Source organism: Schistocerca gregaria, chromosome 5 (assembly GCF_023897955.1).
Source record: "Schistocerca gregaria isolate iqSchGreg1 chromosome 5, iqSchGreg1.2, whole genome shotgun sequence".
In the NCBI taxonomy this organism is placed as follows: Eukaryota; Metazoa; Arthropoda; class Insecta; order Orthoptera; family Acrididae; genus Schistocerca; species Schistocerca gregaria.
Window position 1 is genome coordinate 169,474,682 of NC_064924.1, and position 27,996 is coordinate 169,502,677.

The window sequence follows — 27,996 nt, forward strand, 5'->3', positions numbered from 1 at the left end:
TCCATCGACCATTTTTGCAGACAAAGGTTTGCTGAGACATGGACAGTTTCCTTCATTCACTATCGAAGGTAAAAGAATGAATCCCGTAATATTTATCAGTGCTATGCATCATGTATTTCCACGCAGCTGGACAGAAGCACAAAAAATCAGATTTGTCGTTGGATATACGCAAGGTGGTGCGTTTTTATGGGCAACTGAAGTGGCCGAACGTTGCAACACTTATATCCAATTTGAACGAGCTCTCATCGACAAGTACTGGTCAGAGGCAGTGCAAGAAAGACTCAGACGGGAGGTTTTCAACCCTGCACCATTCAGTGGCAAATACGGCAGTCTACGTGGATACTTTGAAAAATACCTGAACAAGACACGCTACTGGATAAACCCAATGTCACAGGTAGACGTGTTAAAAATTTTGAAAAGGCGTTTACCATCACACATTAGAGAAAAATTAGTCACATTGCCAGAGCACGACAATGAATATTTTCTTTCAGTGCTCGATTCTGTCGACATAATTCCATGAGAGCAACAGAAAATCAGGCACAACAACATAGTTGAGTAAATCTGTCAGTAAAACGTGATCTAAACACACAATAGCAAAATCACATACGATTTAAAAGAAATTTCCAAAACAACAGGGTAATTTCAATGCACAAGCGAATTACAGTTCACAAGGGTGTATGCCGAACATGAATACAAACTGTCAGCCGCAGCAGTGGCTGACGCGCGGCAACATTTCCATGCCTTACGCTGTACTGCAGATGACCACTGGGCAGCAAAATAACTGCACGGTAGCTAAGCAGCTAACGACACAAATTGGCAAAGTACCCACACAGTGCAACTAACTGAAATTTCTCCAAGTAACGAATTAAGTCACACTATGCCGTTGGAAAACACCAATCGGTCATAGTTAAGCCGCAGGGTATTGACCTCTGAGAGTGGGGGCAAAGGAGAATTACAAACATGTTTTATAAACAAGGCGACATCAAGGATGATTTGCATCAGCATGAGTTAGATATAGTAGATAAAGCCAAGAAAGAACAAATACAAGCAATCACTAAGGTGAAAATATTTAACATTGACATAGATTCCCAACATCTCCTGTCCAAAATGGCAAGATGCAAACTGCTACAATCTACATCTACATGACTACTCTGCAATTCACATTTAAGTGCTTGGCAGAGGGTTCATCGAACTACAATCATACTATCTCTCTACTATTCCACTCCCGAACAGCGAGCGGGAAAAACGAACACCTAAACCTTTCTGTTCGAGGTCTGATTTCTCTTATTTTATTTTGATGATCATTCCTACCTATGTAGGTTGGGCTCAACAAAATATTTTCGCATTCGGAAGAGAAAGTTGGTGACTGAAATTTCGTAAAAAGGTCTCGCCGCGACGAAAAACGTCTATGCTGTAATGACTTCCATCCCAACTCGTGTATTATATCTGCCACACTCTCTCCCCTATAACGTGATAATACAAAACGAGCTGCCCTTTTTTTGCATCCTTTCGATGTCCTCCGTCAATCCCACCTGGTAAGGATCCCACACCGCGCAGCAATATTCTAACAGAGGACGAACGAGTGTAGTGTAAGCTGTCTCTTTAGTGGACTTGTTGCATCTTCTAAGTGTCCTGCCAATGAAACGCAACCTTTGGCTCGCCTTCCCGACAATATTATCTATGTGATCCTTCCAACTGAAGTTGTTCGTAATTTTAACACCCAGGTACTTAGTTGAATTGACAGCCTTGAGAATTGTACTATTTATCGAGTAATCGAATTCCAACGGATTTCTTTTGGAACTCATGTGGATCATCTCACACTTTTCGTTATTTAGCGTCAACTGCCACCTGACACACCATACAGCAATCTTTTCTAAATCGCTTTGCAACTGATACTGGTCTTCGGATGACCTTACTAGACGGTAAATTACAGCATCATCTGCGAACAGTCTTAAGAGAACTGCTCAGATTGTCACCCAGGTCATTTATATAGATCAGGAACAGTAGAGGTCCCAGGACGCTTCCCTGGGGAACACCTGATATCACTTCAGTTTTACTCGATGATTTGCCGTCTATTACTACGAACTGCGACCTTCCTGACAGGAAATCACGAATCCAGTCGCACAACTGAGACGATACCCCATAGCTCCGCAGCTTGATTAGAAGTCGCTTATGAGGAACGGTGTCAAAAGCTTTCCGGAAATCTAGAAATACGGAATCAACTTGAGATCCCCTGTCAATAGCGGCCATTACTTTGTGTGAATAAAGAGCTAGTCGCGTTGCACAAGAGCGATGTTTTCTGAAGCCATGCTGATTACGTGTCAATAGATCGTTCCCTTCGAGGTGATTCATAATGTTTGAATACAGTATATGCTCCAAAACACTACTGCAAACCGACGTCAATGATATAGGTCTGTAGTTAAATGGATTACTCCTACTACCCTTCTTGAACACTGGTGCGACCTGCGCAGTTTTCCAATCTGTAGGTACAGATCTATCGGTGAGCGAGCGGTTGTATATGAGTGCTAAGTAGGGAGCTATAGTATCAGCGTAATTTGAAAGGAACCTAATCGGTATACAATCTGGACCTGAAGACTTGCCCGTATCAAGCAATTTGAGTTGCTTCGCAACCCCTAAGGTATCTACTTCTAAGAAACTCATGCTAGCAGATGTTCGTGTTTCAAATTCTGGAATATTCCATTCGTCTTCCCTGGTGAAGGAATTTCGGAAAACTGGGTTCAATAACTCCGCTTTAGCGGCACAGTCGTCGGTAACAGTACCATCGGCACTGCGCAGCAAAGGTATTGACTGCGTCTTGCCGCTTGTGTACTTTACATACGACCAGAATTTCTTCGGATTTTCTACCAAATTTCGAGACAATGTTTCGTTGTGGAACCTATTAAAGGCATCTCGCATCGAAGTACGTGCCAAATTTCACGCGTCTGTAAATTTTAGCCCATCTTCGGGATTTCGCGTTCTTCTGAACTTCGCATGCTTTTTCCGTTGCCTCTGCAACAGCGTTCGGGCCTTTTTTGTGTACCACGGGGGATCCGTTCCATCTCTTACCAATTTATGAGGTATGAATATCTCAATTGCTGTTGCTACTATAACTTTGCATTTGAGCCACATCTCGTCTACATTCGCATAGTCAGTTCGGAAGGAATGGAAGTTGTCTTTTAGGAAGGCTTCTAGTGGCACTTTATCCGCTTTTTTTAAATAAAATTATTTTGCGTTTGTTTCTGATGGATTTGGAAGAAATGGTATTGAGCCTAGCTACAATGACCTTGTGATCACTAATCCCTGTATCAGTCATGATGCTCTCTATCAGCTCTGGATTGTTTGTGGCTAAGAGGTCAAGTGTGTTTTCGCAACCATTTACAATCAGTGAGACTAAAATGTTTAAACATCAGGCACTTATTCCATTACAAATTGAACATTTTACAGTGAAGTGCAACTTTCTTATAATCGACAAATTTCTAGTTAATAGTTAATTGTCTTATTAGCATGGACATGTTTAGAACATACGAAATGCAGATTGACACACGTAATGGGAAATGCCATTTTGTGTGTGTGTGTGTGTGTGTGTGTGTGTGTGTGTGTGTGTGTGTGTGTGTGTGTGTAAAGGATCAGATCTTTTATATTGAATTAGTCAGAACAACTGATGAAAGTAACAAAAACAAACCTCAGTCAAATGCAGTGATACAATATTCCTTTCCAATAGTATATTTCACAAACAAATTTGATGCAGAACAAGAAGCAAACACTGAGGTTAGTTACAAAATGGTAGAGCAGAAACTTAAGCGAATCACAGGTACTAAATGAGATGCAATGACAAGAACTTTCTAACTTGTTATTTAAGTATGCCAATGTTTTTGGTAAGGAGCCAGGAGTAATCAAAGACTATGAATATAAATTTAAAGCATATCCACACGAAATGTTTTGTGTAATGTCATATCCTATTCCATGGGCAAAACGAGAGGCAGTAAGGGAATAGATCAATCTTATGATTAAATGGGGAATTATACAACTTTCATTTTCTCACCATTGTTGTCCAATATTACCAGTAAGCAAACCAGATGGTTCTGTAAGATTAATTCTCGATGCTAGACGTATCAGTAATATTATAGTACAAGCACACATAAGACCAGACAACTTGGACAAACAGCTTCTTAAGTTTTACAATACAAACTATTTCAGTAATCTCGATCTCAACTTGGACGAACAGCTTCCAAAGTTTTACAATACAAAATATTTCAGTATACTCAACCTCAAGATGCCATACTGGCAAATAAAGTACCATGAAGAAAGTTGAAAATATATGGCATTTATTTATGGTGTCAGAAGTTACGAATTCTGTGTTCTACATTTTGGACTGAACTTTAGTGCAGGAGAGTTTATATCTGCATTGGACAAGGTTTTAGGACCAGAAGTGCTTAGAAATGTCGTGCTGTTTATGTATACGACATGCTAATAGCCACACCCACTTGGTTAGAACATATCAGGCTCATTGAACAGATGCTTCATTAATTTGCAGCTTGCAGAGTAACAGCCAATTTAAAAAAGTCTAGTTTTGTAAGGAGCAATTCAAATGTTTAGGACAAGGTATATTACTTGATCCTAAGAAACTTGATGCCATACACAATTGTCCAGCTCCAAGGAATAAAAAATAACTAAAAGCTTTTTTAGGACTAGCATCTCTCTCTCTCTCTCTCTCTCTCTCTCTCTCTCTTTTAAAAATCATAGGACAGAAACTGATGAACAGTGATGGATTGCTCAAGTTGTTATGAAAAAATAGGCTTTTGTTATGGGATGATAAGTGTATGGACGTAAACAACATTAAGCAGGCATTAGTCAATACATACATTCTTCGCCACTCTGACATATCCAAGGATTTTTGTCTTTGCACAGATGCATCATCTCAAGGGCTAGGAGGCATGCTTATTCCAGATGCAAGAGGAAGAAGGTAAGGAAGTACCCAAGGTCATCAGTTTCGCTAGTCGCACATTATCAGAAGCAGAAAAATCTTACTCTGTATCAGAATTAGAAAGTTTAGCTGTAATATGGGTGTTTAAAATGTTTGAATTTTTTTGTGGGGCAAGAATACCAAACTTTACTGTGACCATCAGTCACTGTCATTTCTTTTAACATGTAAACTATTGCACCTTAGATTAGCTAGGTGGTGTCTATATTTAAAAGAATTCAGTTTTGATATTATTTACATTAAAGGAAGTCAGAATGTTATTGCAGATGCCTTGTCTTGGTTACCACAAGGTTGGGAGGAATTTGGCGAATTAGCACAGCAGGATGCAGAAATCAGACCGTTAGTACAGCGCAGTAGTCTGATTACCATAATCTTTGTAAGCAAATGAAAATTATACCACAGCAAGATCACAGATGGAGTAAAGTCATGCAAAACCTTAAGCAAAATGAAGGTGGAAAGGTAAGTAAATGGTACCAGGAGTACAATGGCGTTTTGTTTCATAGGAAGCATGAAAAATCTGAACAATGGTGTGTGCGTATTCCTGAAGATTATATCAACTAATTTATAAGACACGCACATGATGTATGAGGACATTATGGAATAGGCAAATTTCCTGAAAATATTGCAAGAATTTATTACCTTCCAAATTTGAGAAGGTGAGCCCTACAGGTATTAAGAAAGTGTGCAATATGTCAAAAATAAAAGCAGTCCAGTGTGTCAAAATATACTGAGCTACACCCAATGCTCACAAATTCCCTCTTAGGTATAGTATCCCTGGTCATAGCTGGTCCATATCCAAGAAGTAAAGGAGTAAGATACGTAGTAGCACTACATGATATTTTCCTGAAACATATCAAAATGTATGCCACTGAAAATGCAACAGCCACAAATATCAGAAAATAATTGAGGGAGACTATTTGAGAAGAGCAGGTAAACCAAAGGTACTACTAACTGATAATGCTTCATACACTCCTGGAAATGGAAAAAAGAACACATTGACACTGGTGTGTCAGACCCACCATACTTGCTCCGGACACTGAGAGAGGGCTGTACAAGCAATGATCACACGCACGGCACAGCGGACACACCAGGAACCGCGGTGTTGGCCGTCGAATGGTGCTAGCTGCGCAGCATTTGTGCACCGCCGCCGTCAGTGTCAGCCAGTGTGCCGTGGCATACGGAGCTCCATCGCAGTCTTTAACACTGGTAGCATGCCGCGACAGCGTGGATGTGAACCGTATGTGCAGTTGACGGACTTTGAGCGAGGGCGTATAGTGGGCATGCGGGAGGCCGGGTGGACGTACCGCCGAATTGCTCAACACGTGGGGCGTGAGGTCTCCACAGTACATCGATGTTGTCGCCAGTGGTCGGCGGAAGGTGCACGTGCCCGTCTACCTGGGACCGGACCGCAGCGACGCACCGATGCACGCCAAGACCGTAGGATCCTACGCAGTGCCGTAGGGGACCGCACCGCCACTTCCCATCAAATTAGGGACACTGTTGCTCCTGGGGTATCGGCGAAGACCATTCGCAACCGTCTCCATGAAGCTGGGCTACGGTCCCGCACACCATTAGGCCGTCTCCCGCTCACGCCCCAACATCGTGCAGCCCGCCTCCAGTGGTGTCGCGACAGGCGTGAATGGAGGGACGAATGGAGACGTGTCGTCTTCAGCGATGAGAGTCGCTTCTGCCTTGGTGCCAATGATGGTCGTATGCGTGTTTGGCGCCGTGCAGGTGAGCGCCACAATCAGGACTGCATACGACCAAGGCACACAGGGCCAACACCCGGCATCATGGTGTGGGGAGCGATCTCCTACACTGGCCGTACACCTCTGGTGATCGTCGAGGGGACACTGAATAGTGCACGGTACATCCAAACCGTCATCGAACCCATCGTTCTACCATTCCTAGACCGGCAAGGGAACTTGCTGTTCCAACAGGACAATGCACGTCCGCATGTATCCCGTGCCACCCAACGTGCTCTAGAAGGTGTAAGTCAACTACCCTGGCCAGCAAGATCTCCGGATCTGTCCCCCATTGAGCATGTTTGAGGCTGGATGAAGCGTCGTCTCACGCGGTCTGCACGTCCAGCACGAACGCTGGTCCAACTGAGGCGCCAGGTGGAAATGGCATGGCAAGCCGTTCCACAGGACTACATCCAGCATCTCTACGATCGTCTCCATGGGAGAATAGCAGCCTGCATTGCTGCGAAAGGTGGATATACACTGTACTAGTGCCGACATTGTGCATGCTCTGTTGACTGTGTCAATGTGCCTGTGGTTCTGTCAGTGTGATCATGTGATGTATCTGTCCCCAGGAATGTGTCAATAAAGTTTCCCCTTCCTGGGACAGTGAATTCACGGTGTTCTTATTTCAATTTCCAGGAGTGTATTTTGTTGGGCAAAAGAGGAAACAATTTATGCCCTCACAGGGCATGAAGCACATATTAGTAAGCCTTTTTCACCCAGAAGCAAGCCCCATAGAATGAGTCTCTAAAGAATTTAACCCATTTATTATGACATACAACCCTCACAAACACACCCAATGGATAGAATAAGTAACTCATTTCATGCAATAGGTCAATAACCTTCCACATTCTTCAGCAGGTTTCACACCTAATGAATTGATGTTCTGGACAAAACAAAAAAATTACTGAGAGTCGCCCATGCCAAAAGTACCCACTACAGAAATATCACTACAAGACAAAATCAAACAAGCCATATTTACTCTAGAAAACAGGGCCGAGAATAGAAGGAAAATTTATAACAAGAAACTGAAACGTGTTTTTTGAAGGGCAACGAGTCCTCTTACAGACACACCCTAAATCCACAAAATTTGGCAAATGAATAAGAAGTGGCAATTACTCTATTCAGGATCATATGTTATTTTCAGTATACCATATCCTGGGACGTACAGGTTAGTTTATGAGAAAACAGGAAGAGGCAAGGGTCTCCGCCCTCACAAAGATATAAAAGCCTTTATAGCCTATTGTCAGTACATTCCCAGGCAGGTGTTGCTGCCGCAGAGTGTTGCTTTCAGTGTTGTAGTTTCTTCTCCAGTAAAATATATGGCTAATATTGATGTTTCCTTGAGCAACCATCAATTATCATCCTGACTACACTGCCACCTAACCTCAATACTACCACCGTAAAGGCCCTCCACCCCAGGTCTCTGCAGTAAAGTAAATTCTGGTGAGCAGAACTTCTTATTGGTGGTAGCGATCACAAAATAAACAACTGTTTTTAATATTTGTTGGTCATATTCTGTAAATTAAAGAACACATTCTAGACAATTGTTTTGTGAAAATGGCACAACCAAACAAAAGGATCAGAGAACATAGGATGAATGGGGCTGTGCTGCTATATGAACTACAGAGTTCTGTGCATGGTGTCTAGTAAAAAAATGCTGATATTGACAATGTTAATTGACGAGTTTATTAAAAAATGATGCTCAGTGCCAAAAATAATTACAAAATCACAATTTTTCAGGAAGCACTAAACAAACTGTGCACTCATCAGCAAGCAGTTTATTATTCACAAGTGAACAAAGTAATGTGATGGAGGATAATGATTTTTGAGCTAATTTTTCAGATGTAGCTCCTGGTTACCATCCTAGTTCTGAGGATTCTAAAATTAAGCCTTTATCTCTCAGTAATTTCAAAGCATCCCAACTCTATACAACAGAACTTTTATTAATAAAATATTCAATAACAAGATGATAAATTTTGTTACAGATGGTAATTCAATGCCAAAGCAAGTAAAATCAACTAGCTATTCAGAAATAAAGATTAATGAAGAATGTGCAGCACTTGGGAGACTAGTGCAAGAAAATCAGCTGGAGGTTGTATTGGCCATGGTCAACAGACTTCAGGCTGCTGCTGTTTTTGTGGTGGTGTTGAAGAACTTGTGGTGAAATATATGACAACTCTGGTGCATGTAGCATCATCTGGGATCCCTGACATTGTAGTGCATTCTTAGAAGCGTGACTGGCCTGTTCACACTCACTGTGGCTGAATGAATAACAGTGGTGCTCTGAGCAGGAGAAGACAGTTATTCCACCTATGCCTATGCCACAGATTCGATGTCTTGCTTATTTCTGAGAGCACAATTGAACCAACACAGGACACTTAGTCTGTTGCAACTGTAGACAAACTTCCTGAATGGTCTGTACAAATAAAGATCGTGAGATTTCTGGCCGTTGGAAGTTTCAATGTCAGGCAGGTTGTGAAGAAAAACCAGTATCCCCTTAGTTCGTTTGATGAGGACCTTGCTCGAGATGTGTAGGTGGATCCGTGGGTAAGTATTGAGTGCACTGGGCGCAATGGATGCAAGTAATAGCTCACGGTGGCACGACTGATGCCTGCCACTTGGAATCAGAAGCCATCCTTGGTTCATCCAGGTTATTTGTTGAATTAATGAAGACACATAGTCTTGCATACACGATTGAAGCTGAGCTATCACTTTTGGTTCCAGAACTGATAGTAATTCTCTGGTTTAGACCTGAATGGAGAGCTTAAATCAGAGATTCAGAAGGACCTGTGATGATTGAGATGAATATTTCTCAACCTCCACTATTAGGTGGAGTGTTGTAGAAGTATCCATTTAATAGGTCTCAGGAGTTGTCTCCTTATAAATGATAATATTGTCCACAAGTATTATCGACAGAAAGCTATCTGGAAACAGAAGAAACAGCAACAAAATTTTATATTCAAGTTGGAATGTAAACTGCATGAAAAAGCTCTGGATTACATGTAATTCCGCAAATTTGTGTTGGTGTAAATTGAAGGGGTGTAGATATGGAAAACTAAGCTTAAAATGACCAAAACAAAATCATTTGTTGTAAAGTGCATAGCTTTGTGCATCAGCAAAATCAAAAACTTCTGCTGCGTATAATTCAGTTTTGTGTTATTCAGTTCTGTGCGTCCACAAGGATGTGACAGTAAAGGAACGATTTATGTTCCTTTATTTTGTATCCCGCCTGGAAGGTGGTGTGTTAGTCTGCTCCTGAAAACTGAAAGGTTGGCCGAATGACGGAAGCGAGTTGGGGCAGGAGAGGTAAAACACTTTGGTACTGCATGTACAACTATAGATGTTCACTATAGGCAAAAACTAAGTTAAGAAATGGTTACATAACTTTGCACGTAAAGAAAGCGAAGCCTTAGACCTGTAGTAAGTAGTGCAAAGTCTCTCTATGAAACGAAGTGTCCCGGCCGTCTGCTCTCGATCAAGTGAGCAGAATCTGCAGCGTTGCTCGTAGAGCTCAACACGCCTGGTAGAGGTCGATGTCGGTGTTGTAGTGCCAACCTGTGCCTATGCCATGGCATCATAGCTATAGATACCAAAATAATAAATCTGCTTGGTAGTCCTCAACCACACTGCACTTCACAGCACTATTTGCACTACACTGCACACAGTATTCCAATTGCTGATACCGGTAGGACAAACCAGGCATCCAGCATCAGGCTTTGTACGACTGTAGTCAATAGAAGCACCTCGAGGAGCAACAGAACAATGACAACAAGTGTGAGATAACAGTTCTGCAGTTTGCGCATACCCAAGTGAAATACGGCAGATGATGACACGTGCCACGCGGCATTGCGTGGGCGAACTGCCGAGAGCATGGCCAGGGGTGTTGCCTCATCAGAGCGAAACGAGAGACTCTCGAGTGACAGTTTGATTCCTCGTGTCTGGAAAGCGTGTTCCTCTAAGTTCTTCTTCTAGGGGAAGTGACCAGTGAGGGTGTTGGGGACTGGTTTCTAGACCACGCAGCCGATCATCTGCTGCTACAGATGGAGGCGATGGAAGGAGTAACCACAACAACAGAGCCATGTAAACCAGCACCACTTTTTGACAGAAGCCATCTTATTCCCGAGTAAGTGCAGTGACACGCAAGGTTCATCTGGCACCATATATGCCAAGTCAGGTTCACTGTGAGCAAGTACAGCAGCCCTTTCCATTCAGTTGATTACTGCCTCCTGGAGAATGATGATTGCACTTTGATGCAAGGTGTGATGTGTAGGTTGAAGGATTCTATTTCAGTACTGCCTAGCCCTCAAATTACCCTCAGTAACAGTTAGAGACGATTAATATCCATTCATGGTATGAGCCCATAACATGATTGATCCAACTCCTTGTTAACCTCATGGAACTGCATGCCTCAGATGTACAGAGTAATCTGGCCACCTCCATACTCTTCTACAGTTGTATCATTACTCCTCCATTTATCAGTGAGGAGAATACAGATTTCGTTCCAGCTGTTCCCTTGCCCAGTTTCTTTGTGTACATGGAAAATGTTTGCTGCTTGTTGTAGCCTACTTCCTCGGAAGCTGAACTCTCGCAGATTTGCTGAGGCTCAGCAGCTGAAGACAGTAGCCATGGGTGTGTGAGTAATTGTCTGAATGTGTGAGCGGTATACTTCTGAGAAAGAAGTTTGTCTGAAAGCTTATATATATTTCTAGTGCTCCTTTTCACTGCGTCTCTCTGTGACAATGCTTCCTCTATATGGTAAGTAGCAATCTGTCTTATCCATATTATCTTTATTCAAACCTGCTCTTTCTATTGTTTGATTTTGCTTAATGGCTTCCCTTCTGACTCACAACCCAGTGCTGTTTCCCATTGTTACTGGATCTGTCCTCAGTGACCAGAGACAGTAGCCATGTGTGTGAGATGTTGTTTGAATGTTTGAGAGTTCTACTTCTTATGAAGGTCTTCAGCTGACTGCTTATATATTTCTATTACTCTTTTCATTGTGTCTGCCTGCAGCTCAATGTCTCCTCTTTGTGGTGAGTAGCAATCTATCCTTGCCATATTGTTGTTAAAAAGAAAGAAAAAATAAAAGGTGTACATGACTTGAGCATAAATGACTACTGTATTGTAAATTAACTAGGTTTACCACTTTCCTATATCAGATATACAAACAATGTACTAAAATGATTCTTGGACAGATAAATAAAGAAATAAACCACAATTCACAAACTATACTGCAACATACAGTTGGTCCAAACCACACTGCTTTCAAGATTAGACTATTTTTTATTTTGTTAGACAGCTTTCTTCTTGGTATATTCATTTAATCTTTTTCCTATCCTACAGTTTCCTAGCACCTGAGCTATTTTTGACAGCTCTCAGCCTTTTCCACCCCCATCTCTCCTCCTCTTTTCTCTTTTCATTCTTTATCTTTATTGATCTTTTTTTTCATTTTATCTTCTGCAGACACTTTCCTATTCAAGCATTTCCCTGATGCATGATTCAGCAGCAGTAATGAATTATTTAAAAGAAGTCATTTCCACTTGCACTACTCTATTGTTCATTGCCATCTTTCTACGTATGTAATACAACATGTAGCATAAGCTGCATGTGGACATTTGCAAGTGTATAGTTTAATGATATTGTGTCACCTATGATATAAGATTGATTGGTTGGCAGGTGTAGTGTCTGGATATATGTCTTTTCCTCTCTCTCCATGCACAACACACAATCTGGGTGAAGTGAACTGACATAACATGCAGGAAAGATCTCTATTTCTTTCACAAAATCCAGAAATTCTGGTTTGTATATAGGTAGAAGGCACTGATGTGGGAGAGCTGTGATCTGTGGAATGGACACATAGAGTGTAACAATATATTACAATAAGCTCACATATGGGTTACAGATCAGTCAAAATTGGCTAATAGCACATTACAGTAAAGATTTTATAGCCAGAAGCAGACAGTGGCTCATACTGTCTATTCTTTATCACTCTTTGCTAGACCAATTAATTTCTGTTGTAAATTTGACTCTTACTACCCCTGCCTGCCATGCCCTCTTCTTAATATGCCATTACTCTCACTTGACAAAATGGTAGTTACACTGGTTTATAATTAATTTTTTTCCTTGTTTCTGGCGTATTTTTGGGTTCTGATTTATTCAAAAATACTTAAAATGTTGAATCATATACAGTTTCGACACAAATTGAGAATTTCTGTGAGGTATGCTAAATGTAATTTTGTTAATATAATGTAATTGGGTAGATAAAAAAATCTGATCACCATTTAGTGGCAGGAGAACACACATATAAAGATACTGAAATCTGCTAGCTTTCAGAGCCAGTGGCTCCTTCTGGCAGAAGGTTTGAAAGGGAGGAAGAGGGGTGAAGGGAAAGGATTGGTGTGATATAGGAAATGAGGAGAGTTTGGACAAGTCAACCAGGACCCCGAGTCAGGGAACACTTACCGGATGGGATGAGAAGGAAAGACTGATTGTTAGGGACTTCACCGGCCAAGATTTGAAAACCTGATAGCTTAAAGATTAAAGGTAGGGTAATAAACAACACAGAGATTACTAACGAAACATTGTTCACAAGTCAGTAAGAGCAGAAATCTAAGTAGTATGTGGTAGAGGTGGGGGGTAGTGAAAAGTAGGCAAGTCTGAAAATAAAAAATATAGAAAACTAAAGTGGTGTAAAGAAAGGAGTAGTTACTGTGAAGAAATGCTGAGGTGGAAGGAATTAACGTAAATTAAGGCCAATGGGTCATGAGAACTGAGGACATGATGTAATGCCAGTTCCCACCTGTGGAGTTCTGAGAAACTGATGTCTGGGCAAGAATCCAGATGGTAAGTGTGGTAAAACAGGCACTGAAGTAATGATTGTCACTTACTAGAACATTGACCTAAGTAAAGCTTTTGACTCGGTGTCACATGACATACTCATCAAAAAGTTAAAATACTATGGCATTGAAGATGACACACTCCGACTGTTCAGATCTTATCTAAGCAATAGGTTACAACTTGTATATGCAAATAATCAGAGGTCAGAAATACTCCCTATAGAAAGAGGAATACCCCAAGGCTCTGTTCTTGGACCTTTTCTGTTCATTGTCTATGTTAATGACTTCTCGAATTACATACCGTGTAAGAACATACTATATGCTGATGATATGACATTAATAAGTACAGGAGAGAACTTACAGAGTGTACTGGACAAAAATAGAGAAATGATGCAAATGGTTAATTACTGGTGTGAGGCTAACCAGCTGTGCATGAATCAAACAAAAACAGAAGAAATAATATTTAATCTCAAAGTAACTAAAAATGAAAACAAAACATTGAAATTACTTGGACTAATGATAGACCAAAAGCTCTTATGGGAAGGACACACCAATTATCTATGTAGTAAACTAGCACGAGTACTTTTCTTATTGTATAAATTAAGAAACAGTGTGAGCAAGCAATTGCTACTCCACTCATACTATGGTTTTTTCATTTCCATCTGTAATATGGAATATTGCTTTGGGGTAACTCCCCAGGGGCTGAATGTATTTTCAGATGGCAGAAGAAAGCAATCAGGTGCATGGAGGGTTAGCACCCAGAGAGTCCTGCAGAAATTATTTTAAATCTCTTGGCATAATGACAGTGCCAAGCATGTACATAAATAACTGTCTAATATATGCCAGAGAAAATCTGAAAAATTGAACATGAGATGTGATGTGCATGCACACAGTACAAGAAACAGTCACTTGCTGGATCTGCCTTCCACAAGACTTGCTGTAGTCGATAATAACTATAATTACTTAAGCATAAAATTTTTCAATAAGTTACCATGCTCAGCTCATACAGTACCACTAAATAAATATAAGAATACATTGCAAACCTGGCTACAAAGCAACAAATTCTATACAACTGAAGAATTCAGAGAAACTAATCATCAAAACATATGTTTTACCTAAGTAATGAAGAAAACATTTTGATATTAGTTATTTACTGTGATTCTTTTCTTATGCGTGTATTTAATTACTGTATAAAACATTACTCTACATAATGCTAAAGAAAAGGTCTTTAGTTCCTTTTCTCCCCTTTCTGTAACTATTTGAATATTGTACTGAAACTAAAACGCTCTGTAAACTTTGACGAAGCCAATTGTATGAAAAATACTGAAAGGTTAATAAAAATATTCTATTCTATTCAGGATATTGTGTATTTCCAGTATACATCCTCTGTCTGTGCTCATTCATCCTAAATGATAACTTGGTGGTAGTCATGCCAATGTAAAAGACCAAATGTGCTTACATAAAGCTGGTGTTGTTTGGAAGGTGACTCTCCCTTTGATAGTATATGTTTTGCCAGTTACAGCACTGGTGTAGGTGGTGTACGAGGGTGCATAGGGTAGGTGTTACAGTGGGGATGATCAAAGGGGTAGGAGCCATAGGGTAGGGAAATGGTTGTAGAAGGAGCACAGGGTCCGACAAGGATAATGCAGGGATTGGGAGGGCAATGAAAGGCTATTCTAGGTGTAGTGAGCAAGACAGACCTCATTTCAGGGCATGATTTGAGTAAGTCATGACCTTGTCAAAGTAGCTGATTAATACATTCAAGACCTGGATAATACTGACTGACAAGAGGTGTACTCCTAAGTTGTTTGTTGGAGGGATTGGCAGTACCAGGATTGGATGTGATGGCCCAGGAAATCTGATTTTGAACTAGGCTGGTGAGGTAATTATGTCCAGCCAAAGCTGAGATGAGAATGGTGGTGTGTCGCTGTAAAAGAGTCTGCATCCGAACAAAAATGTTTGCCTTGAATGCCAATGCTTTGTTGATGGAAACGTTTGACATGGAAAGGTGACAATTGTCAAAATGTAAGTACTATTATTTTTTATAAGCTTAATGTGAACGGAACTGTGTAGCTGGCCTTCAATGAACTTGAGGTTAACATCAAGGAAAGTGGCATGGGATGTGGAGCAGGCCCATGTGAAATTTAATTGGGAGAAAGCATTTATAGATTCCAAGAATTTTAACAGGTCAACCTCAGTGTTAAACCTAACAGAATTTAAGTTAGCCTCCTACTTCTGTAGACAAAAGATACAGAAAGGAGGAGTTGCCACATTTGTTAAAAACAGTTTTAAACTTAAGATTATTGACATTAATAAATTTTGCTTAGAGCAGCACTTAGAAGCATGTGCAACAGAGATAGAATTTCATAATAGGTCCTTTATAATAGTAGTCATATACAGAGCACCTTCAGGCAATTTCAACCTGTTTATAAACAGTCTTGAAGATTTATTATCTCATCTAAAATTAAAAAAAACAGAACTAGTGCTTGCTGGTGATTTTAATACAGATGGCCTGAAAAACACTGTCAGTGAACAGTTACTGAAATCAGTTACATTGTCATTCAGTTTGAATTCTACTGTAAATTTCCCAACTAGGATATACAAATGTTCTAAGACTGCCATTGATAATATATTTATAGACAGTTCGAGGCAACTAAGCCACATTACAAAACCAGTAGTAAATGGGCTATCTGACCATGGCATGCAACACCTAACATTAAAGTTTGAAAATTGTCAGGGTAAAGCATCTATCAGAACTGAGTACAGAAGGTCAATAAAACAGTCAAAAATTGAGAAATTTAGGAGATTTCTCAAAGAAATTAATTGGATGGATGTTTACAGCATCCAAGACACAAATGGAAAATACAAAACATTGAGCAGTAAAGTTAGCACCTTATTTGAAAATTGTTTTCCCCTGAAGGTAACTCAAATTAAGCAGAAGTCTAATAAGAAACCATGGATCACACAAGGGATAAAGGTATCATGTGAGACAAAAAGGAAACTATCTGATATGTAGGGACACATTTGATACTAGCATTATAGCTCATTACAAAAATTACTGCAAAATATTGAAGAAGGTTATCCAGAAATCTATACACCTGCGTTATGAGAAGAAGAGAAATACATACAGCCATAAAATAAAAACAATATGGGATATAGTTTGTCTCGGTTACTGATAGCATGGGGTTGTCAGTTTCAGTAAATAATGCAATGAAATATCTGAGACCAGTGCACACAAGCAAACTCAGAAAAATGGAATTGACACTTACTTCACCCAAAGAAATAGAATCCATCATAAAGTCCCCGAAATCAAAGCATTCTAGTGGTTATGATAATCGATCAACAAAGTTAATAAAAGAGTGTTCATGTGAGCTTAGTCATATCTTAAGTTATTTGTGTAATCAATCACTTGTCACCGGAACATTCCTGTACTGGCTTAAATATGCTGAAGTTATACGTCTCCACAAGAAAGGGGACAAAGAAATGCTGTCAAATTACCGGCCGATCTCACTTTTGCCAGCTTTTTCAAAAATCTTTGAAAAGGTTATGTGTGTGTGTGTGTGTGTGTGTTTGTGTGTGTGTGTGTGTGTGTGTGTGTGTGTGTGTGTGTGTTTGAGGTTTGCGGGCGCTAAACAGCGTGGTCATCAGCGCCCAAACGCATAGAAACAGGAACACAAGCGGTGAAGGGACGAAGACGGACGCCGAACAAGGAGAACGGCTAAAAGACACAGGCCTGACGCAGTTCCAAATGCGCACATACAGAGGCAAAACAAGAGGAGAAGAAACACACTAAAAAAGGAAAGGAAACACAAGGAAAAGAGAACAGATACCGAAGGAAACAAGAAGGTAATCATGACTGGCGGACCTCTTACCTAAAACCTGGGTGAGCCAGTCACCCAGCAGCACATTAAAACCTTCTCCCTAAAATCCGAGGCAACAGATTCGACAGGACACAAAACCGTAAGACCTTAACCACAGTCGCTGCGTCGTCTTGCAAAATAGAGGGCAAATCCGGTGGCAAAGAAACCACCGCCCTCTGGTCAGAGAATAAAACACAGTCAAGTAAAATGTGGCGGACAGTAATCTGGACGCCACAAGCACTGCAGATTGGGGGGTCCTCCCGCCGGAGTAAAAAACCATGCGTGAAGGGACTGTGTCCAATGCGGAGGCGAGTGAGGAGAACCTCATCCCGCCTGTATGACTGGTAGGACGTACGCCATGGTCGCGTAGTGGCCTTTACCAGACGCAGCTTATTGTCAGAAACTGCCAACCACTCCTCTTCCCATTGATGCATAACACGAAAACGCAAAAGGGAGGTTACAGCATGGAGGGGGACGGCACATTCAACAACGTGAGGGAGGGAACATGCATCTTTGGCAGCCACATCAGCCAGTTCGTTTCCCCTAATACCCACGTGCCCCGGCACCCAGCAGAAAGAAGCCTCCTTCCCCTGCCGTTGCAGGTGGAGTAGGGCATCATGGATGTTCTGGACGACCGTATCCGCTGGGTACAAGTGTTGCATGGTCTGAAGGGCACTCAGGGAGTCAGAAAAGATGAGGAACTTATGACTGGTAACACATCTCATCTGCTCCAATGCCCGCAAGATTGCAAACAATTCGGCATCGAGGATGGTAAACGCCGCAGGAAGCCGTAACTTGACGACTCGATCAGGGAAAACAACAGCACAACCAACAGAGTCCCCCTGTTTAGAGCCATCTGTGAACACAGGTACATGGTCCGGATGCTGGTTTAAAATATCGTAAAATAAGGAGGTAAAAACAAACGCCGGAGTGCAGTTCCTCCAGTTCTCCGACAAGTCTAGAAGGATGCTGGGCCTCTGGAGCAACCAGGGAGGCAGGCGAGTAAAACTTTGTCGTTGGGGGGCCACATGCTCCACACCAAGGGACTCAAGCAAATGCTTGGCACGAATCCCAAATGGTCTTGTTGCCCTGGGACGACTGGAAAAGAGACGTTCCATAGGCGGTCGGGCAACGGTAGGGTACACAGGGGAGGTAGGACAGGCAAGGAAATGACACACCCGTCGCACCATGAGGAGTTTCCGCCGGATGGCGAGCGGCGGTTCCCCTGCCTCAGCACACAGGCTGGGGATGGGACTGGTACGGAAGGCACCAGTGGCCAGCCTGATACCCTCATGGTGTACTGCGTCAAGGATCTTCAGATACGAAGGCCTTGCTGACCCATACACGGTGCAAGCATAGTCAAGACGCGATCGGACGAAAGCCCTATAAAACTGCAGCAGACGCGCCCGATCTGCTCCCCAGGACCGATGGCTCAGACACTTCAAAATATTCAGTGCCTTCAGGGCCCGCACCTTGAGGTCTTTAAGGTGAGGCAACCACGACAACTTGGAATCAAAAGTGAGGCCCAGGAACCTCACAGTGTCTCTAAAAGGAAGAACGGTGTCCCTCAGACGCAATTCAGGGGAGGTAAAAAGACGCCGAGAACGATTAAAATGAACACACCCAGATTTGTCTGCAGAAAAGGTAAAACCCGTCTTTGCAGTCCACGCCTCTAAGCGCTTTATCGTAAGCTGCAACTGCCGACTAGCATTGACAAGACTGGAGGAAGAACAGAAAACAGCAAAATCGTCCACAAACAAGGAGCATTGGGCAGGACTTCGGATAGTGGATGTGATACTGTTAATAGCGACGGCAAAGAGGGTGACACTTAAAACGCTGCCCTGAGGAACACCATTCTCCTGCACGTACAAATCCGATAGCACATTACCAACCTGATACTGAAAGAGGCGGTGAGAAAGAAAGGACCGAATGAAGATGGGGAGACGGCCACGAAAGCCCCACTCATGGAGTTGATTGAGGATAAGGCGGCACCAAGTAGTGTCATACGCCTTATTAATGTGAAAGAAGACCCCTAGACAATGCTGGTTACGTAGAAAGGTCTGCTGGATGGCGGCCTCAAGCAGGGTCAAGTTGTCTATAGTGGAACGACATCTCCGAAAGCCACACTGAGAGGGGCTAAGGAGCTGCCTGGTCTCGAGCAACCAAACTAGGCGGCGGTTGACCATGCGTTCCAACGTCTTCCCAACACAGCTCGTCAAAGCAATACTCCGATAACTACTGGGATGCGTTCGGTCCTTCCCTGGTTTGAGGAGGGGAATCAAAATCGCCTCTCTCCACGAGTCAGGGTACATGCCGGATAACCATATCATATTGAAACAGTTCAGGAGAACTTCCTTGGATGGCAGCAACAGGTGCCGCAGCATGCTGTACTGGATTTGATCATGACCAGGCGCAGTATCATGAGCCACAGACAGCGCTGAATCCAGTTCCCACATTGTGAAGGGGCAGTTATAGGGTTCAGAATTTAGAGACCGGAAGTCCAAGTGACCCCTTTCGATGGCAGTGCGGTAGCAGCAGAAATCTGGATCACAGTTAATAGTGGCGGTAGATTCCGCAAAATGCATGGCCAGTGTCTGGGCAATGTCTCTCGGCGCCGTGAGGAGACATCCCTGATGCAGCAATGCCATGACAGGGAGCTGGCTGAGTTTCCCGGAAATCCTCCTGATGGCTTCCCATACTTTCGTAGAACTAGTGGAGCGAGAGAAGGAATTCAAGAACGATTGCCATGACCGTCGTTTGCTCTCTTTAATCACTCGCCGCGCTCTGGCCCTTGCCACCCGAAAGGCCGCAAGATTGTCAGCTGAGGGACGGCACTTGAAGCGGCGCAGTGCTGCACGGCGGGCGCGGATGGCTGAGTGGTACTCAGTGGTCCACCAAGGGACAGGACGCCTCTTGGGATGACCGGATGACCGTGGGATTGACAATTCAGCAGCATGTGAGATCACGGCTGCAACATGGTCTACCCATTCGTGGACACTGGCACGGTGTTCCAAAACAGCCAGTTGGCTGGAGTGTCCAGTCAGCTCTGCAAAGGTGCCACCGGGGCGGCACTGGTAATGCCACAGCCTCAACCAGGAGGCGAATCCAGAGGGGGAAGTGGTCACTAGAATGGAGGTCAGCAGCAGCCTCCCACAGAGCAGAATCCGCGAGTGCTGGAGAGCAAAAGGAAAGGTCAATAGCCGATGACGATCCAGAAGCAGTACAGAAATGAGTGGGAGCACCAGAGTTGAGGAGGCACAGTTCTTCAGACATCATGACGCTTTCCAGAATGCGACCCCTGGGGCAAGTAGTCGGAGAGCCCCATAAGACATTATGAGCGTTGAAGTCCCCCAGAAGAAGAAATGGGCGGGGGAGTTGGCTAATAAGGTCCGTGAGAGCCTCAGAGTCTATCGCATCTGGAGGTGGTAAATAAACAGAACAGACTGTGAGCCTCCGACCCACAAGAATGTCAACTGCAACTGCTTGCAAGTCGGTGACGAGAGGGAGCTCAGATGAGGGGTGCATGTCACGGACAAAAACCGCAACACCACCCTTTGCCCTTTGCCCCGTCAGGTCATCTTTGCGATATACGGTATAGCCGCGTAAAGAAGGAGAATCAGTGGCCCGAAAATGTGTCTCTTGGAGACATAAGCACAAGGGGCATTCTCGTATAAGGAGTTGTAATTCGGCCACATGCGTCCTGAACCCATTCAGGTTCCACTGTAATATGGGAGCCAGTGATCAGGGTGGCTGAACTTTCACCCTGCCTCTGTGCTTTGGAGGAGAGACCGTACTGGCCGGAGATTTATTCGTGGGGCGAGAAGATCGCCCCCGGTCGACATCAATGTCCATAAGCTCCGATGACGACCCACGGGAGATGTCAGACAGTACGATGGCCTCGTCATCGGACCGACGCTGACTAGTCTCCTCAGGTGCCTTCATCTTCTGAGGCTTTGTCTTGGGGGGCTTGGAATGCAGAGCCTTGTCAACAGTTGGAGGTTGACTCGCCTGGGCAGAAGGCGCCATATGGGGGGAGGCTGGAAGTACCTCAATGTCAGCAACCACGGCCTTGTCCGATGTAGCGGGGAGAGCCGCAGATTGCAAAACAACCGCAGCAGCACAAGTGCACTGGCAAGCACAGGTTTTAGTGCTAACACTAGCAACCTCCGTTTGTGTAGCAACAGTGGCCAGTTGTACCGGTTTTTTGAGAGCGGAAGCGAAAGATGTTGAAAACACAGGAGGTTGCATGGCCTTAAAGAGCTTCTTGGCCTCACCATAGGAGATGCGCTTAGATGTTTTAATCTCCTGTACCTTCCGTTCTTCGAGATAGATGGGGCAGATCCGGCTCCAGACAGGGTGACTCCCAGAGCAATTCACGCACTTCACAGGCGATGAACAATCGGCTCCGTCATGGGCAGGCTGACCACATTTACCACAAGTGGCTATCCCATTGCACCCCAACGTAGTATGCCCAAAGCGCTGACATTTAAAACAGCGCATTGGGTTGGGGAAATATGGCCTTACGGGCAAACGTAAGAACCCCGCTTTAACATTCTCTGGGAGTCTCAGGCAACTGAATGTGAGAATAAACGAGTCAGATTTGATGAGGTCCCCATTGACTCGTTTCATAATGTGCTGCACGTCAACAATTCCTTCGTCAGCCCACTCAGATTTTAGCACGTCTATGGGGATATCCACCAAGTCCCTACACGTCACAACACCCTTACTATAATTCAAAGTGGAGTGGAGCTCGGTCTCGACAGCGTATTCTCCTAGACAATTTGCTTTCCGAAGGGCAGCGACTTGTCGGGAACTAGAAGTTTCAACTAACAGTGTCCCATTGCGCAGTCGCTTTACAGATTTCAGTGTTCCTGCAATTCCCTCAAGACCCTTGTGGATGTAAAAGGGAGAAACCCTCTCAAAGCTACCCTCCTTCCTTTTAATAATCAAAAACACATTCCGATTATCAGCATGTGCTCCGTTACTACATTCTGTTAAATCTCTAGCAACACCAGGCGCTGGAGGACTCGCAGCGCATAGCCGCTTTTTCGATGGGGTGTGTTTTCCTACCAGCGGCCCACCCAAGCCACTGGTAGGGGGAAATGTAGAGGTCGAAGGGTCCATTGCGGTCCCACGAGCAGCTAGGGAACTAAAAGTCCTCTCAGACAGAGCCCCGCGTGCCTGAGTAAGCCTTATACAACTGGGGTGCGGCAGGTGCCCCAGAGGTTGCCCGCTTGCGACTGTTCCACCCCAACAGCCATGCATCTTCTAGGCACACCGAAAGATTGAGGGGTTTTTATAGAGGTTGGCCTACCTCGCAATCCAGCCAGTCAAGCCAAGATTACCATTCCCCGCAGCACACAACATTTCACCGCCGCGCCGTACAGTGGTCGCTGAAGCATGTTCGGGGGTTACGGTGACAGGACACAGGCGGCGCAGACCAGCCCCCAGCTCAGGACCCCGGGGTCACCAAGCCCGTACTCAGCAAGTGAATGCTGAGCCCCTGGGGGAGAAAAGGTTATGTTCAAGTGTCTACTTAAGCACCTTAGTGAAAATAACATACTGTCAAAGTCACAGTTCAGGTTTCTTAAGGGTTCTGATATTGAGAAAACTATTTATACTTACAGCGAAAATGTCCTTAATTCATTGGACAACAAATTAGAGGCAACTGGCATATTCTGTGACCTGTCAAAGGCATTTGACTGTGTAAATCACAATATTCTTTTATGTAAATTAAAATATTATGGTGTCAGTGGTAGTGTTGCAAAGTGGTTTCAGTCATATCTTACTAATAGAAAACAAAGGGTGTCATTATGTAACACTTCAGCAGTATGCAATCAGACATCATCTGACTGGGAAGAAAACATATGTGGCGTTCCCTAAGGTTCTATACTAGGTCCACTACTGTTTCTTGTGTATATTAATGACCTGTCATCAGTTACATTACCAGATGCCAAGTTTTTCTCATTTGCAGATGATACAAACATTGCAATAAATAGTAAATCAAATATAAATTTAGAAAGGGCGGCTAATCAAATTTTAACTGACATTAATAAGTGGTTCACAGCCAATTCACTGTCATTAAACTTTGAAAAGACCCACTATATGCAGTTAAGAACTTCCAAGAGATTTCCTTCTGGTGTGCATATAAAATAGGATGACATGGAAATAGGAGAAGTTGAGAGTGTAAAATTCTTGGAATTACAACTTGATAATAAATTCAGTTGGGAGCAACATACTAATGAACTGCTAAAGCGCCTAAACATGTCTGTGTTTGCAATGCGAATGATGTCAGACATAAGAGATATAAATGTAAAAAAACTGGCAGATTTTGCTTATTTTCACTCCATTATGTCATATGGTGTCATATTTTGGGGTAACTCCACAAACAGAGAAAAAATTTTTAGAGTATAGAAGCATATAATAAGAGTAATGAGTAGTGTAAATCCAAGAACCATGTCGAAACCTATTCAAAGAATTGGGCATATTAACCACAGCTTCTCAGTGTATTTATTCCTTAATGAAGTTTGTTATAAATAATACATCTCTTTTTTTAACTAACTGCTTAGTACACAGTATCAATACTAGGAGTAAGAACTATATACATAAAGATTTAAAATCACTTACTGTTGCCCAGAACAGAGTCCAATATTCAGCAACGCATATTTTCAATAAGTTACCAGCAACCATTAAGAGTTTAGTTTCAGACAAGGTACAATTTAAACATAATTTAAAAGAATGTTTGGTGGCCACCTCCTTCTATTCCATCCATGAGTTTCTCAACAAGTGCAGTAGACCATTTTAATGAAAATTTATTATACTTTAATTTTTGACAATACTTGGTTGTAACAGCCAAGTAACTACCTACTGTGTAAATGATGGATGTATGGAAAGCAGATGTAAGTCTTAAGTCTGTAAATAGTTGAAGGTTAATTTTAAATCTTGTACATAATCTGACTGTTCTTAACTGAGGATCACTGAAATGAATAATTTACTTTAATTCTTGACAATACTTGGTTGTAATAGCCAAGAAACTAGCAAATGTCTGAATGATGGATTTAATGAAAGCAGATGTAAGTATTAAACCTGTAAATATTAGAAGTTTAAATTTAATTCATGTACATAATTTTACTATTTATTGACTGAGGATCATTAAAACTAAAGAAACTCAAGTTTTCGTAATTACATATTTGTAATGTGTTTATCTGACATATTCCACACCCAGGAGGATTCCCTCTTTTATGGGTCTATGGAATGAATAATTAATCTAATCTCCATATGGAAAAGATGGCATTTCTGTATCTAAACCAAACCCGGGTTGAAGTTTTAAGGATCCCAGGAAAGCCCCCCCCCCCCCCTTCCCCAAGTTATCCTTTTCACAGTGAGGTTGGCTTGTTAAAATTCTTGTAATCTCTAAATACATTCTCCCACTTATATTTCACATGGTCCTATTCTGAATCTCATGCCACTCCCCTTGATGTTGACATAATCCTCACCAAGGACCTCACATTGTGCGTACTAACAAACAACATTGCATACATTTTGACAGTTGCTGTTGTTTCCATATCAAATGTCCCCTCCCCTTCAGCCTTGGCATTTGAGGCAAGCATATCTGCTCAGATGCAGGCTCTTTACAGCAATATACCACCATTTTTTCCTCAGCCTTCAATGGACGTAATTACCCCACCAGCCTAATTCAAAAGCTGATTTCCCGGGCCATGAAATGCAATCCTGATACTGCTGATACCACCAAGAAAAAACTTAAGAGCACATCTACTGCCAATCAGTATTATCCAGGTATTGAATGTATTAATCAGCTACTCTGACAAAACTATGATTTCCTAGCACCAATTAATCAGTCAGAATGAAGGGTATAGGCAGATGGTGTATGCTGGCAACACACAATATCTTGTTGCGGAACATGCTCTACAACATGACAGTCATGACCTTTCTGCCTGTTTCATTAATTTTGCCGTGTGGATACCAGTTTCTCAGAACTCTGCAAGTGCGAACTGACATTACAGCATTTCCATGGTTCTCACCACCCACATGGTCCTAATTTATGTTAATTTCTCCAGTCTCAGAATTTTTTCTCAGTAGCTATTCCTTTCTTTAATCCCTTTTAGTTTTCTATATCTTTAATTTTCTGGTCTGTCTATTTTTCCTCCTCCCCCATCTGTACCACGTACTATGCACTTAGCTACCATGTACAATGCACTTAGCTTTCTGCTCTTATTAACTCATGTACAATGTTTTGTCAGTAATCTCTGTCTTGTTTATTGCCCTATATTCCACATTTAAGCTCTCAGGTTTCAAATCTCATCTGGTACATTCCCCAACAATCAGTCTTTTCTTCTCACCCCATCCAGTAAGATCCCCAACTCATGCTTCTGAGCGACTTTTCCAAACTTTTCCCATTTCCTACACCTTAACACTTATTCCTTCACCTCTCTTCATTCTCCTTCAACCTGTATGCCAGAAGGAGGAGATGCTGGCTTCAAAAGCTTGCAGATTTTAATATCTTTTCATGTGTATTTTCCTGCCACCGCACAGTGATCAGATTTTTTTATCTGCCAAATTACATTATATTTTCAAAAACTGATCATTTTCATTATGGTTATGTGATGTTTCGCAATGCAACCCACTATAAAAAGCATTTTATTGTATAGTTTATAATGCAGCTGTGATACTGCAATGTCAAAGCTTATGTGTTTGTTTTGCATATCATTTTTCAGGCAAGCTTCAGCCGTGATAAATTGACTGGTGCTTCCTTGTGCAAATTTTACAGCTCCAAGAGGCTGCATTACTTCTGCTGACTGCTTATGCTACATCTGTAGCAAACTTGTATTGAAAAAGAAGCTGCAGACAATCTCAGACTTCGTCAAAAAAGTGTATTTTGCATACTTTGGTGTCAAGATTGACGGTCGAGATATGTCATGCGCCTCACTTCAAATACATTCAAGTTATGTGGGACTCCTCATGTGGTCTAACGATAAGATGATATCTTTCCATTTTGGGGTATGGAAGTAGCCTTGTGTTTGTGTAACATATGAGGACATAGCTTTAAAATTAAAAAGGAAATCTGTTAACCAAACATTAAATCTGTATTGTGCCCTGTGCGCCATGGGCCTGATTTCCTGTACCTCTCCTGCTGGGAAGTCCTTATGCTTCCACTTTCACGTAACAATACACACAACATTTCTTGTGAAGACTGTGAAGTCGTCGACTGCTGTGAGGCACAGGTGTTTTCACAATCCATATTGGATGACTGTGCCCTAGATGTGTGACTGCAGGAAAAGAACATGTTTCCCACTGGAACTTCTTTCTGTTGATTCAGGAGTAGGTGAATTGATATTGATTCAGAAATAGAGGAAAAGATATAATTCCTTACTTGTTTCACGTGAATTATCTTGTGTACTGCTCTGATGTTCTTGGTTTGATGCAGATGTTTGGAATTCAGCGTGAGGCCGAATACTCTTTATTAGTTCTTGAAAAAGAAGTCTCAAAGCTGTCTTATTCAATGCAAACAAACATGTTATTTACTTTTGGAGCTTCTGTATATTTGAAGAGGTATTGTGATTCTTTATCCTTTATTCATGACAATCTTAACCACAAAGAACATGAAAGGACCATTTTCAGTGATTTGAAAGTACTCTCCATAGTACTTGGTCAACAGGATGGCTGTGCCAAATTCCCCCACTTGCGTAAAAAGTGTGACAGTCACACGAAGGATAAGCAACAGTAACAGAAAGTCTGGCCAGTTATAATGCTGAAAGCTGCCTACCTGCCTCCTCTTCACATAAAAACCTGGCATTATGAAACAATTTATTGAAGACCTATTACAAGATGATGATATGTTCAAGTGTGGGATAAATAAGTTTCTGCAGCTATCAGAAATTAAACTGAAAACAAAATTAGTGTTCACCATCCTACATTCAGAATCTAATGAAAGACAAAATATTAAAAAAAGAAAAGAAAGAAAGACATTGAGAGATCAGCTTGGATATCCTTGAGAAATGTTGTTGGAAAGTTTCTTGGTGACTACAAAGACCCTTATAGCAGAAAGTGATAGGAATCATTCTGCGTAACATCAAAGTATTGGGTGCCTTGATGAGACTGAAGCTGCACTTCCTGGTCTCCTATATCAGCTGGTGATGTGAGAGAGAAACGATTCAGTGACACATTAAAGAAATGGAATGGAAGTAACAGGGCCAATGGGATGACAGCTGACTATCGCAGGATGCTACACTGGGAATGTCCTCAACCAGTCCACAAAAAAAATTTAAAAAAATGGAGCTTTGAGGGTAAGACTCATTAAGATATATGCTTTTGTACCACACTGAAGAACATAATACTTCATTATAATGTTAGAATTGTCTTATTTTACTGTGTTTTTTAATAAAGTTTTTTCAATTCTGGATCTTCACAATCACTTTGCGAATAAACATTACATGATAGAGGGAAGCACTTAACATTTTTGAACTAAGCACTTAAAAAAATGTGATAATCTAAAATTATTAATAAATGTAAAGTATAAAGTTGTGTTATTTTATTTATTTATTGCTATTGGT

General features: G+C 42.1%; 1 protein-coding gene across 1 annotated transcript in view; it reads left to right on the forward strand.

Annotated features, from left to right (window-relative positions):
• LOC126272246 (speckle targeted PIP5K1A-regulated poly(A) polymerase-like) overlaps positions 1–27,896 on the forward strand; it is a 236,552-nt gene extending 208,656 nt beyond the window's left edge. The window contains exon 11 of the mRNA XM_049974957.1: positions 26,161–27,896. Within this exon, the coding sequence (XP_049830914.1) occupies positions 26,161–26,185 (25 nt within the window). The 3' untranslated portion in view covers positions 26,186–27,896. The remainder of the gene's footprint in view (positions 1–26,160) is intronic.
• The last annotated feature ends 100 nt before the right edge of the window (positions 27,897–27,996 follow it).